The sequence below is a fragment of the Sylvia atricapilla genome, chromosome 13, assembly GCF_009819655.1.
Source record: "Sylvia atricapilla isolate bSylAtr1 chromosome 13, bSylAtr1.pri, whole genome shotgun sequence".
Taxonomy (NCBI): Eukaryota; Metazoa; Chordata; class Aves; order Passeriformes; family Sylviidae; genus Sylvia; species Sylvia atricapilla.
Genome location: NC_089152.1, coordinates 3040140 through 3054485, shown reverse-complemented (window position 1 = coordinate 3054485; position 14346 = coordinate 3040140). Strand labels below are relative to the sequence as shown.

General features: G+C 47.1%; 1 protein-coding gene across 1 annotated transcript in view; it reads left to right on the top strand.

The window, feature by feature from the left end:
• Window positions 1-14346, top strand: part of LRRK1 (leucine rich repeat kinase 1) — a 72212-nt gene that overhangs the window by 52001 nt on the left and 5865 nt on the right. Inside the window, exons 23-31 of the mRNA XM_066328245.1 lie at window positions 663-802; window positions 2197-2446; window positions 3845-4011; window positions 5022-5219; window positions 5822-6099; window positions 6284-6478; window positions 7257-7408; window positions 8994-9111; window positions 10403-10519. Of these exons, the coding sequence (XP_066184342.1) occupies window positions 663-802; window positions 2197-2446; window positions 3845-4011; window positions 5022-5219; window positions 5822-6099; window positions 6284-6478; window positions 7257-7408; window positions 8994-9111; window positions 10403-10519 (1615 nt within the window). The remainder of the gene's footprint in view (window positions 1-662; window positions 803-2196; window positions 2447-3844; window positions 4012-5021; window positions 5220-5821; window positions 6100-6283; window positions 6479-7256; window positions 7409-8993; window positions 9112-10402; window positions 10520-14346) is intronic.

Sequence of the window (14346 nt, the reverse complement as noted above, 5' to 3'; positions counted from 1 at the left end):
TCCTGTCCGTGTTGTTTCACAAATGCAGACACTGAGGAGGTTTGCTCCTTCAGTCCCTGGCAATACAGGGAGGAACCATTGGTGCTGTTGCATGGTTGGAGGCCAGAAGGAAACAGTGACCTTCCCAAGTTTCCAAGCCCAGACACTGCAAACCACAGGCTGGAATCCTGAATTCTGGGCCGTGGTAGTGGTGATGCTGTTACCTCCCCCTGTATTTCAGGGAGTTACACTTCCATGGGAATTGTGCAAAATTTATGTTCGTAAACTTTTCCTAACGGTTTCTGGAAATGCAGTTCTTATTCCACTGGAATTTCATTACTGATTTTACAGCTCCCAACCTTCCAGCATTCTGTATAGGGCATTTCTGTCAAAACTCTCCATCGTACTCAGCATGCTGAGGCCACAATTTCCCCTAGGCCTGACCTTCTGTAGCACTTACTCTTTCTGAGGAGCTGGCATTTCTGTGCAGGAATTCTCTTCTGAAAGTCATTTTCAGAACAGACCGAGTTGAAAATCACCCTCGAAGCTACATTGCTTTGTGTTTGGATGACTCATGAACTGTGTGTTATTATGTAACTCAGGTTTCCTGCCTGAAGGAAAGTTTGTTGACATTGATACTAAAGGAAAGCTTCACAGGTCTGTCTTTTGGCTTTCTCACACAGCGTTGAGTCCTCTGATGTGAACTGGAAAAAGAAAAAAAGTGGTGGAATTAAAATAATTTCCCAGTCAGAAGTGAGAGACTTTTCAGCCATGGCATTCATCACGGATCATGTCAACTCTTTGATAGACCAGTGGTTCCCTGGTAAGAGAAGAACTGTAATTTTCTGTGCATTATTACATCTTTTCAGCAGGGGGTTCTTTGGCAGGGCTCTCCAGGTGCACAACATTGTGTGTTAATTGAAGACCCCTCAGGCTCTGACAGTCTCAAGCCAATAACACTTGATAAAAGCTAATAAACCTGCAGACAGATCAAGATTATTTGCCAACACCCTTTGGTCTAGACATTGTGTCTTCCAGTCTGTCTGTCACAGGAGCACAGGTGGAGCACTGCAGTTCAAACAGGACCTGCAGGAGTTCGAGAGACTCGTCCAGTGCTCATGGCAGGGGCAGGATTTGGCCCAAACTGCTGGGTGCTGTCCCCTGAACTCATTTTGGCATCAGCCAGGATGAGGATTTGCCCATCATTTCTGACTTCCTGTGTGTTACAAAATCCTGATGTGAGACCTGTGAGTGAATATGGTACCAAGAACTCCATGCCAAGGTAACTTCCTTGACTCCTGCAGCTGCTTTTCCTGTGCTCAGCACAGATCCTGCTGTTACCCAGCAGGCTGTTTGCAACCCCAATATACTTCATTTGAAACCAAAACAAAATCTGAAGTGCTCTTTGTCATCCTACCCTGGTCTAGAAAGCAGTGCCAAAGTCTCTTAATTGGAAGCTCTGTGGAGGAAACAGTGGTGCACTCTCACATACTCACGTTCTACATGTTCTGAAGATAAAAGAACATTTTATTTGCCTTTGGATTAAAATAATGCTAAAGTTAATCAGTGAAGCTTGAGAAGAGCCACGACTTCAAAGGCTGCAGCCTATGTTCACCCTGACTAATTATGGGCATTTAACAGAGCCTGTCACCGCAAAACTTCTGTAGTTATGGGAGAGGTGTGAACCTCCCAAAGGCTTAGTCGGGGTAGAATCCACGTTTGTCCATGAGGGAGCCCCCAGGACCTGTGTTCCCAGCCTGGGTGCTGCAGGTGAATGCTGAGCCTGAGCTCAGTGTGCTGTGCCTGCCTGCTCCCAGCCCCATCCCCACCTCAAGCCATCTGGCAGTTCGCAGTCTGGGAGGAGACAGAGACACCCAGCTAGTAGAAAGGTCTCTCCAATGCTTTATTCACATCCTTCTAATTTTTGCTGGTCCTGAGTACATTTGCCTCGCAAGCCTGTGCATTACCTGTGACCAGAGCAGGGTGAGTGTTGGGTTATAGCTCTAATCCTGTCTCCCTAGCACTGTCCCTGTGTACTTTGCAAAGCTACTTTCTATTCCAGTTGATGGCCTGCAGCAAACTGCTGCTGTGTGAGTGTGACCATTCCCAGGCAGCGGATCCAGGTCGTGCTGCGGACATTGGAATGCACTCGGAGCTGTTGTTCCTTCTCAGCTGCTGTGAATGATGTTGTTCCCTGTTTGTTTGCTCTCTTTGAAGCCCTCACAGCCACGGAGAGTGATGGCACCTTGCTGATGGAGCAGTATGTGCCCTGCCACATCTGTGCAGCTGCCAGGCCAGGGCAGGGCGAGGATGATGAGAGGGCAGAGGATGTGCAGTACTTCAACATGGAGGATTGTGTCCTGACTGCCATCGAGCTGGACTACATCACGTGTCCTAACCACCCTGACATCCCTGTGTCTCTCCAAGAGCTGGTCCCTGAGCTTTTCATGACTGATTTTCCTGCCAGGTAATGTGTGATAGCCTTTGATGGAGTTTCAGTGTACCTGTGTGATTTGGTTGGGCTCTTTTCCTAAGTTGACTCTGCCGGAGGGACGTACTGACCACAGGAAACAAATCCATCTGCTCTCAATCCATGCTCTGGCAGTTCATCCTGAGCTGCACCCCTGGTGTTCAGCAACTTGCTCAGACAATAGCTGTGTGCTGACCGAGTCATCACACCAGGGGTCCTTTGAGATCACTGTGGTGCAATGTGAAAGTCCCTTTTAAAAGGCACAGCTGTCCTGCATTGCCCAGAACTCTGGCCAGGACTGTAGTTGGAGCCTTTCTGGGATCCCACAAAAGGAGATTTTAATGTGGCAAAACTAAAAGGAAGCGCTGCTGCATCACAAGATTGGCACTGAAATAGCCTTAATTTTGTAAGGGCCTGTAGGTGAGTGAGTTTATGGACACCACAAGAGGATTCACACTGAGCTGGGGCTCCTGCTCGGCTGAGGGCTGGAGCCTCATGTGTTGGGTGTGTGGCAGCCCTGAGTAGCTGAAGGAGCTCTTCCCTACCCGTTGCCAAACCTTTAAGCTGCTTAACTGCATTCCCAGATGGGCTGAGTCTTATACCCCTTATTACTCAGTGCAGAGCAGGCAGGACAGGAGAGCAATGTCCCCTTTGGCTCCTGCTCTCTCAGACCTCTGAGTGCCCAAAGCAGAATCACGAGCCCTCTAGACCTGTCCTGTTGGCTGCCATCAGAGCTCTCTGTGCTCTCACTGGCCCTTGTTGCTTTATTGGGGTCATTTTTCTGGGCCAACACCCCATCAGCTCGTCACACCAGCCCTCCTCACACTGTTATCTCCTGCAGATCCATTTGGCGGGTGCGAGGTGAGTGGAGATGTTTGAAGTGTGAACAGCTGTAAAAGTAGTCTCTGGGAGAGTGGGGAAATGATGAATTGCAGCCTGGGAACACTAAGCTGATTTGAATAATCAGGTTTCAGAGTGTGGAGCTGTTCATAAACATCCTGTCCTGCCTTGGTGGAGAAAAGAGGAGCAGGAGGTAAATGAAGCAAAAAAAAAATCGTTAATACTAATAAATGGCACAGCTATCTGTACCTGTGTCATCTGCTTGGAAAAGGAGCTTATGTGCTTTCCAGATCTGTTTGATTCTTGTGGGATAAATGAGCAAAAAGCCTTTTGTGCTTCTTTGCTCAAATTACTTTTTTCTATGAGAAATCTGTTGTACAGTATGAGCCAGCATGGAGTGCACTGAGATGACCAAGGTAGTTTAGGTGATCCAGTCCTCTTGGTAGATAAGGCGAGAACCTATTAGGCATTTGTGAAAATGGAAATTACATTAAAAACACGAATTTACGATGTCTTTGAAACTTTAATTAAAACCCCTCAATTTCTGTTTGGCAGACTGTTCCTGGAAAATAGCAAACTGGAATGCAGTGAAAATGAAAACAACGTTCTTGGCCAGGGTGGAAGTGGAACTGTTATATATCGGGCACGATACCAAGGAAAACCAGTGGCTGTGAAGAGATTTCAGATTAAAAAATGCAAGGGTTCTCCTACTTCAGCTGCAGGTACAGTGCACAGATTTGGTGCCAGGAATCTGGGAATCTGGGATCCCAAGCTAAGACCAGAGTCTGCAAAGCTCTGTCAGCACTTGATTAAACACAGCATGGAAATAGATAGCTAAACTGAAGGGTTTCAGTGGAGGAAAAGGATGGATCTGAGAGTTCTTCGTGAGCACTTGTAGTGATGAAGGTCACTGGCGTTGCAGGAGGCTTATCTCCTGCAGATCAGAGGTTGGATTTATAGGGTGCCAAGGCAGAGCCCTTGATTTTAATTCCTGTTCTCACGCTATTTGTCCATGAGGAATGGGTTTGCACTGAGGACTTGTGGGTCTCCACCTTTGAGTTAGTGTTCTACTCCCTCTGTGCCAGCAGCTGAAGAAAGCAAACTGGGCATCCTTCTGAGCCCACCAGCTTCTCCAGGCAGGGATGGGCTCTCTCCTGTGTGAAGCCCAGGTTTCCAGCAGAGCTTCAGTCCGTGGACAAAGGAAAAGGGGAAAGTGCCTCACATTCCTCATTTTTGACAGGGGAGGATGTGGTGAATCCCTGAGCTGAGGAGGAGGCCAGCTGCTGTCCCAGTGACAAATAACCTTTGGGAAGAGCCTGAGCAGCCTGTGGTGTGCTGTGGCAGCAGGACCATTACTGTGATGGGTTTCTCTTCAGGCAGGGAAGCTGGGAAACTGTAGGAAAGAGCCCTTCCAGCAAAGGGCCTGCAGTGTGTCATCCACACAGTGTCCCTGCTGGGAGAAGCACAGCACGAGTTTTCCAGACTTGTCCAGGGGATATGTGAGAGCAGCATGTGCCAGACACACCTGAGCCTGGTGTTTAAGGACCAAGGGAGCTCTTGCTTCCTGAGGCACCAGATACGTCCTGCTTATAGCCAGTGTCTCTTAGTGGTTCATATACCAGCATAAGGATTCAACTTAAAGCCTCTTCCTGCAGCCTTTGATCACCTCCCAAAGAGTTTGTGACTCATTTCCTGAGCTGGGCAGTGAGAAGGGGGTTGTGTGTCTTGCCAGATACCATGCTGAAGCACCTGAGGGCCATGGATGCCATGAAGAACTTCTCGGAGTTCCGTCAGGAGGCCAGCATGCTGCACTCCCTGCAGCACCCCTGCATCGTGTCCCTCATTGGCATCAGCATCCATCCACTCTGCTTCGCCCTGGAGCTGGCCCCACTGGGCAGCCTCACCACCGTCCTGTCTGAGAACTCCAAAGGTAAAGCCAGCCTCCCCCTCCACTCCTCTCCCAGTGACAAATGCTCAGAGGTGGTTAAATTACTGCTTGATTTGTTGGAGGGGAATTTTTTTTTTCCCCCAGACTAAGGGAAGTGGGAGGGGTGGAATTGTTCTTATGTCATGCTTGTCGTTCGGTTTGGGAACCTGGATTTTCAATTTCTCTGCAAATTAATATGGGGTGCATCTCTCTTCAGTGCTGCGTGGATGGTGCTGTGTTTTTCTCCCTGCACATGGGTGTCTGGTACTCTAAATTATCTCATCATTATCTGTATTGCTGTCATTGTCAAATGAACAACACAAATTCCAAGATAAGTTGAGGCCATCTGACTCTCTTGGCCCCTTGGCTTTGTGTCAACTCTCAGTCAAACACTAATTTTCACCAGAAGATCTAGTGGCCTGGAAGTGAAAGGGTTTAAAAAAAGAATCTAATAGGACTGTCAGACACATATAGTAACATAAATAGTGTCATGGCATTGAGTGATGTTTCTAAAGGTTGTCAGTTACTCCTCTGGAGTTAAAAAGAGGAGAGAGGGGGAAGAAGCAGCAGTTATGGCAATTAGAGGAGCCGTTCCTTTGTTCCAGGGTCCTCCTTTGTGCCGCTGGGACACATGCTGACACACAAAATAGCCTACCAGATCGCCACGGGCCTGGCCTACCTGCACAAGAAGAGCATCATCTTCTGCGACCTCAAGTCGGACAACATTTTGGTGTGGTCCCTGGACGTCAGGGAGCACATCAACATCAAGCTCTCCGACTACGGCATCTCGCGGCAGTCGTTCCACGAGGGCGCGCTGGGCGTGGAGGGCACCCCGGGCTACCAGGCCCCCGAGATCCGGCCCCGCATCGTCTACGACGAGAAGGTGACCAGGGGGACTCTGTGGGGCAGCCCTGGCATGGCACTGGGGGGCTGCCACCATCCCATGGCTCAGTTCACTTATCTGTGTGTGGAGGTGGCGCTGGCGTTCCCACTGTGGCTTCCCTTGCTCTCCTCTCCACCCACCAAGAGAGCTTTGCCCTGATTTTCCCCCCTGTTTCTGGCTGTAGGTGGATATGTTCTCCTATGGGATGGTCCTGTATGAGCTGCTGTCAGGGCAGAGGCCTGTGCTGGGACACCACCAGCTCCAGATCGCAAAGAAACTGTCCAAAGGGATCCGTCCTGTCCTCGGGCAGCCCGAGGAGGTACAGCTCTACAGGATGCAGGCACTCATGATGGAGTGTTGGGACACTAAGCCAGAAAAGGTACAAGACCACCCTCCTGAACCCATGTTCTCTGGCCTGGCTGCCCTCTTCATGCAGGAGGGCTGAACTTGCTCCTGGTGCAGCACAACAGCTCCATTAGCCCATTTACCCCTCCTGCTGATCTGGCCCAGAATTTCTGTTGACTTAAATGAGAGTTTTATGAATGAAATGATGACAGATTTGTGGCCTTAGACATCTGTGGTGACTTGAAGGTCCCTTGATGTTGATGGCAGTTAGGCTGTTGATTTCACCAGGGCAAGACATTATCCATAATTTCGAAAAACAGCTCCAGTGTCATGCTGTGAGCACAACTACAAAGACTTCAAAATACCCGAGATTATGAAAGGAGGTATGAGGAAGAAAAAGCTTCAAAGTGCAAGAAAAGGATTATGCTGCATTACATTCTTCATTAATTTCAGTTGGTGTTTTAGAACTGCTGTCCTTCAAACAAAGGTCAGCCTGACTCTCCAACATCTACACACTGTCATGCAATGAGGTCAGCTTCCAAAACTCGTAAGCCTGAAGGAATGAATCAGTAAAATGTGTAAGAGAATGACAGACTAAGCTTTAATAAATAATCACAGAATCAGAAAATGGTTTGGGTTGGAAGGAACTTTAAATATAATCCAGTCCCAGGGACACCCAGCCTGTGCTTGTGCTTGGGATTGCCCTGATCCAGGGGCAGGACCTTGTGCTCGGCCTTGTTGAACCTCCTGTTTATTGTGGTTCTCCTATTTCATCTTGTGTGACGTGTCTTTCTCTCTTCCTTCCCCCTCAGCGTCCCCTGGCCATCTCTGTGGTCGGGCAGATGAAAGATCCAACCTTTGCCACGTTCATGTACCTGCTGCCCTGTGGGAAGCAGTCCTCCTTCTTCTGCTCCCTGGGGCAGGAGTACACGGTGGTGTTCTGGGATGGGAAGGAGGACACCAGGTGAGACAACTCACATGAGCAAGTTTTTTTTTCTTTTCTTTTTCCTTTTTAAGTAAAAAAATCCTTCAGAATCATCGCTTCTGCCTCTGGGAGGGAGGTAAAGAAGGTGAAAGTGAACTTGGATGAACGCCAAGAATACGGTGAACACTGTTTTCCCAAACTCTTTTAATTGGGAACAGTGGTTGCTTTATAAAGGATATTTAATGAGCTTAACTCTGCTTCAGTTAATATGAGGAGAAGATTAGGGCAGTGTAATGATTCACACACACAGGATGAAGCATTTGCACATGAGAACAGACGTGTTCTGCCTTTCCTAATGAGGCCATTTAACACTAAACCTTTCCTAATTGAGGCTGCAGTTCCATCTCTCTTCTGCAAAGCAATTAAGCACATGCTTAAATCCTATTGCAATCATTGGGAGTTAACCACATGCCTGGAGCTGTGTGTGCATCCAAGTGTGCACTGCCAGTAAAATGTGCTCTGGACTGAAGGCATGTGCTTAAAATGTTATTAAATTGTGACTGAGGTGATGATGGCATTTTGCTCAGCCACATGTGACCTGTGGCTAGTTAGGTTCGTTTTTATGGATGCTGCTGATTTTTTATAGCCTCAGTCTTATTTGGAAACATTCACAAACTGATCTGAATTTTATATTAATGTGTTCATTATTTGTAGCCATTAAGCTAATGGGAAAAGCACGAGATTTGTTGTTGAACTATTTGCTTTGCCATTTGTGGTCCCTGGTCAGTTGTTCAGTGCAGGCAGTGTAACTTTTCCTACTGAACTGGTGAAGCACATGGCACCCCCAGATGTATTTTGAATACGTGGATGTTGTCCAAATATTCACAGCAATATATCTCAGTGAATCTGCTTCCTGACTGGACAATCCACTTGCTGGAGACTGCTGAATAACAAGTTACTCACATGTGACAGATTTCAGGATGTGTAATTGCTTGTGCCACAGTTGGTAAAACATCTGGGACTCACAGATGTGGTTGTGAATATCCAGTTATTGTTCAAACATCCAAACCCAATAAACTTCCCCAAACAAACAAAATCCTTTTAGCTACAAAAAACTATTAATTAGTCATACTTATAAATAATTTTATTTGGTTACAGATCTTTGCTCTGTAGAATCATGCTCCTCTGTTTATGTACTGGAATAACAATGCAGCCAGATAATAGCAAGGCAATGAACTTGGAGACCAGATATTCCCTTGAGAACCTAATGGGCAAGATGGGCTGAGACTTCCCAGCTATTAATTACTGCTGTTCAGCTGGAGCTGTTTGTCTCACAGCTCAATTACAGGAACAGACCACATATGTCCTCCTAACCCGGAGCAAAGTCAGGGAACCGAGTGTAAATCTTCACAGGAGCAATTGCACATCTGCCTCTGAGGAAGAGCTGTGGCACAGCTTTCTTTTCCTTTGCAATGAGGAATTTACAGTTTGGAGGGCTGTAGATCCTTGCAGCAGCATCCACATCTGGGCAGTTGTGTTATGGCTTGGCCACAAGTGCCACAAGTCCCTCGGCCCCGTGAAATCTTGAATTTGGCTGCGTGAAATAATTTCTTGTTCCTTTCAGGAACTACACGGTGGTGAACCTGGAGAAAGGAGTCATGGAAGTGCAGAGGATGAGCTGCCCAGGAATGAAGCTGTGCTGCCAACTCAAATTTCAGAATGCCCTGTGGGCAGCCACGGAGGTGAGCGCTCCCCTGTGCCCCCCTCGAGAGGGGCCTCGTTAGGGGAGCCACAAACGAAGAGAAAGAGCCTGTTAAATTAGTAAAGCCAAGAGTGTGCCAGACAAAAGGCGTCTCAGATGAGCAGCGTGACTTTGCATCTGCTGTCTCCAGGTGTTTTGTTTCTACCTGACACACGGATCCAGGCTGTGCCTCCCAGAGCCCAGGGCGAGCGTGGGAACCTCAGCCTTCCAAGGGGAAACTCTCTGGGTTGGAGCAGTCTGTACCCAGGGGTTCATCTGGGAAATGTCCTTATCTGTGGGTGATAAAGGGAGGCAGGGACAGAAAACATGCATTTAAGGGTGGGGTTTTGAAAGAGGCCTGAGGGATTTGAAGGTTGGTGGGAAATGAGTTTACCCAAGTTTTGTGTTCGCCACAGAAAATTGCAGCTAAAGAGATAAGAAGGAGAGAGCGTGGCTGATTTATCCCCCAGAGCCCCTGTCCACCCATCAAAAAGGGCTGTTAAGTGTCAACCAGTTCTGGCACAATCATTTCACACAAAAAAAACAAACAAAAAAAAAAAATGTACCTGAAGTTCAGTGTTTTAGAGAGGGGTAAAAAAAGGCCACACTCACAGAATAAATAATTTGTGTTGGCTGTTTCACTCTGCCCTGGCATGAGTGCTGTGAGTGTAGAGGCTTTTTTTCTTCCCGTAAGAAAATAAGATATTTTTACATTTTCTGTTCTCAAATAGAGATAAAGACCAAATACTTCTCTTCATAATAGTAAGTATAGAAAAATTAAGATTCAAAGATCTCAAAGCATTGTATTTCCACCGTTTGGATCAGAATGAAAAGTGTTGCTGGTTCCCAGACTGGGTGCTCTTTGCCAGTCTAGTAGATTGAGGAGGTGTGGGGCAGGTGTAATTCCACATAAAATGTAATATCCTTCAAATCCCTTGAATGGACAGATTAATGCAAAATAACATACAACCTGCTTCAATTGTTGTTTGGGATTTTTGCATTCAGGATTGTCAGATGCTGCTTTTAGATGTGGTGATAAAAACACTACACTGGTGATTTTTACTGACTTTTGGATAATGCATATATTTCCCAGAGCCCATTCTGGGGAATGCAGCACCCACTTTCTACCCACATGCCAAAAGCTCTCCATGGAAAACAGAAATTCACACTTTGGATATCAAAAAATATAAATAAAATCCAGTTTTGGAACCGAATAGATCTTGATTAGGTATCAAGATATGAAAAGCAGGGAGGTGATTTGCACTTATAGAATTTTATGTGCTCTTTCACAGGACCAGAAGATTTCTGTGTATGGATTGCAGGGCATGTGTCCCTTAAAGACTCCACTGAAGGGTTTGGACACTCCTGCCACTGTGAGCTGCTTCCTAGTGATGCCTCTTGTCAAAAGGGTAAGGAACAACCCCAAGGAAAAGGGGCAGTAGTGAGACTGCTGCTGGGCCAAGCTGCCACTCTCAGCTGGTGCTGAAGGACCTTGCAGTGCCCAGGAACATTTTGGCAGTGGAAGGAGAAGGTTTCCAGGTCTTTCTGCCTCTGCCAGAGGACAGAGGTGTGGGCAAGAACCTGAGTCAGGGGACCAAAGCTGGCACTTCCAGACCTGCTGGGAAAATAGTCAAAACAGATCAAATTCCTTGACAAGGAAGTTTTCCAGCTGCGTTTCCACTTCACTGGAACACAAGATTTAGGCTGATGAAGCAAAGTAGAAAAGACATGAAACAATAATTAGAGTAGAGATTTGTTAAGTGCTAATGCAGGACGTGGGTACATCCTGCCTCTTGTATCCCCTGTTTTCCTGGGCTGTCATTTTTTCCTGCCGTCATTTGTGTGCACAGTCATCCTTATTAACGTTATCTGGGCTCAGCCACGCGCCTGTTTTGGTTTTGAATGAGAACACTTAGATAATACAGCTGTTTTGGGTAATGCTCTTATGGGTAACATGGGTAATTACTCTTATGGGCATTAAAACAAGTTATATGTTATCTGCCCAGCCCTGGAATTGCCAACATCCCGTTCCTGGCAGGAGAAATCTGACCTGAGTGCCTATTGCGGGCAAGTCTTGGGAGATGTATAAAAACTGTTTTCGAGCTAAATTACCTCCGGTTTGCTTACAGCCACCTCAAGTGAAAACATATAATTATGCTCCAGCATTACTGGTAGCTGTGCAGTCTTTGCAAATGCCAGCAGACTGGGATGTGTCTGAGAGCTCACAGCTCTCGGAGCTGCTGGTTTATACCAGGCTTGTCCTGAGCTGTTGTCCATTTCTGGCTCGTCTGCTGGGATTTCTGCATGGACTGAATCTGAGGCAGATGGTTTGTGTAAGGTGTGCTGCTGCACTTCCAAACATGGTGTAAGTAGGACTAAAGTAGGGCATGGATGTGGAGTTGGCACAGGGCTGGATTTCTCTGCATCTCTTGGCTTGCCTTGGCTCCCGGACCTGCAGTGTTTGTCCGCCGTGGAGTTTCATTTCTGATGTGCTGGGCAAATTTCTTTCTCATGCTGCCTGAGGTTCCATCCAGGACAGTCAAAGGAGTCTTTTGCTTTCAGCTTTTCCACTGTCACACAGCTTGCAAAGCCATTCCTCAGGGGTTACGAGTGGCTTTATGTCTCCTGGTTTCTATTTCCAGTTTGTGGCTTGCCTAGAAAATGTCATAAATAATGCCAGGCCCTACAATAGCAATATTGAGTCTAGACACCTCCCTTCCTCCCCCGACCCTACCCAACCTTCCAGAAATCCACCTCCCTTCGGCTCACTCCTTCTTAGTTTATTGGACTTACTTTTTCCTCTCTCCTTTCTATGAATGAGTTTGGCAGTGAAATGGCCAGAGCAGCAGCCTGGGGATGTGCAGACCAGGCTGGCAAGAACTAAAACAGCCAGTTCTTCCAAAAAACCTATATGGAAAGCTTACACTTGTCACACTCACTGCCTGTCCAGCAAGCTCTATCAGGGTTATCACAGTCATTGCTGTGCAGGGGAGAAGAGAATTGCATTTCCCTGGGAAGAAAGCCTTTAGCTGGTGAGATGTGAGGTCACTTTTAGTCAGAGAATTGCCGAGGGATGTTGCTGGGAAGGGGAATTCTTTACGACTGCCTTGGGAAGGCTGATCCAAAAGAAATAGTTTCCAAAATTTGGTTTCTTATCCAAATGAAGCATCATGGAAATTCAAAAGCAGGCGAGAGGGGCCCAGAATCTGAAATACACTCGGCCAAGGAAAAGTCTTGTACAATTTAAGCTTTTTGTTGCAATGCTTTTTGTCACCAGGATGATTCTTCTTAGTAAACAATACAATTTTCGGAAGAAAAAAGGAAACAGTTTAGCAAATGAGCAGGTTAAAAAAGGGCAAACCAAGACACATGCTGCCTTGGCTTGCAGCTTTCTTACAAAGAGATGCAGAGGGAGAGAGAAGAGAAACCTGAATGGGTGCGAATCTCTGGCCTCGCGCAGAAACCTGGAACACATGGAAACAAAAGCTGCATTTAAAGGCTGCAGCCAGCAGTGCCAGAACCTGCTGGGACGAGAGGAGGGAGGTGACCAGGCCCTGGTGTAGCATTTTTTGCCATTTCTCCTGACCTGCTGGCAGCAGGACAGGACGTCTGGAGCCGGCTCATCCCCGCACATCCCAGCCCCACTCGGGGCCTTCCTCCTGGCAGCGCGGAGCCTTCAAATGCACTTTTGTTGCTGTGTTGTTTTTGTTGGCTCTTCGTGGAGCCCAAATGTTGAAAATGAATTCTGAGAAAGTTACTTAAGGTTTCTGGAGGCTGCAGCCGTGCCTGCCTTTGGTCACTGCTGGAATACCCTGATTTGGGGGAGTTTTGCTGGATGAAATCTGGCAAGTGGATGGCATCTGTGGGGAGGTGGTTTTTGACATGGTCTTCTGTAGAGTTGGTCACTCCCTCAGCTCAGTCTCGTGAGAGATGGCAGGGTCAGGGCATTCCTCAACATTTGAATTCCTGCTCCTTGTTTCTTATCTCTCTGAGAGATAACAACAATGGGTAGATAGAAACAGGTCTTGAAGGCCAATACAAAGAGCAATAAATGCCCCGATGGGAAAAATAGCTTCCCATTTTGCTTCCACGGTTGTTCCATCCCAGACAGGCCAGGATTTGGCATTGGTACTAGTGGTAACACCAGGAGGGGGGTCCCTGAGCCACCTCTGGCTGGTTGTGGTGCTGACTGCTCAGTGCCAGGGAAATTTGGCCTGTGGAACCCAAAAGGGAATAGGGATTCTGTTCTGTAGTGGCTGACACTAATCAAGGAATTCAAAATAATTTTTTGTGAAGACTGTGCTTGGATAATTCAGCATTATCAAATCAAATGAGACAAAATTATAATCTCTGAAGATTTTAATAGTGTCCTGTGTCATGCTGGGAGCAGTTCAGGTTGACAATACCCACATTACAGTTAATATCTGATGTTCCCACTTCAATTTAAATTTTCCATTTCTAGTAATAAATGCCTTTTGTACTGGGTCCTTCAGACTGAAAAAGTTGGACCGTTTTTTACCAGAGAAATGTGGGCTGCTCTGCTTTGTTTTATTCAGTTTTAAATATTGGAACTCCCTTCCAAAGAAAAAGTAACCCAAAACCCAGCTTGTGCAAAGCGTGGTGCCATGATCCAACCTACTGATGCAACTCCTTGGCAAAGCCACTTCCAGGAGCCTTTGCACCAGATCCACATGGCAGCAGGCACATGGCACTGAGCACTGCAGGTCGTTGGGGTTTCTTTTAATTAGTGGTTAGAGAATTGGGACTGGACTGAGTTAGTCCAAGCCCCATTTCACAACTTTCCACTTGCTTTCCTAGTTTTTCCCATTACAGTAAAATTCTGCTGTGATTTGGATTAGTCATAGGGGCTCAGTGCTCTCGTGGTTTTACTCATACTTGGTTTGCAGAGAGTGTCTCTTTGTCCAGGACTCTCAATGAGCCTTGCAAGCAGAGCTGTCAATTAAATAACCCTTACCCTGCACTACCTGTCCCTCAACAGCTGGAGCAAGTCAAGATACTGATTCTTCTGTGGATTTACGGCCTGGGAACTATTGTCCAGGCATGGCAGGATCAAAATCCCTGGGAGGGCACAGGGATGCCTTAATCTAATTTTTGCATTCCCAGCAAAGGGTGACTCTGAGCCCTCAGCCCACCCCCTTGGCATGCTCAGCCAGGGCTCTGCACTGTGGAGAGGCTTGGGAGGGTGAGGTTCTGTCAGCCCTCTGGTACTCCGTCT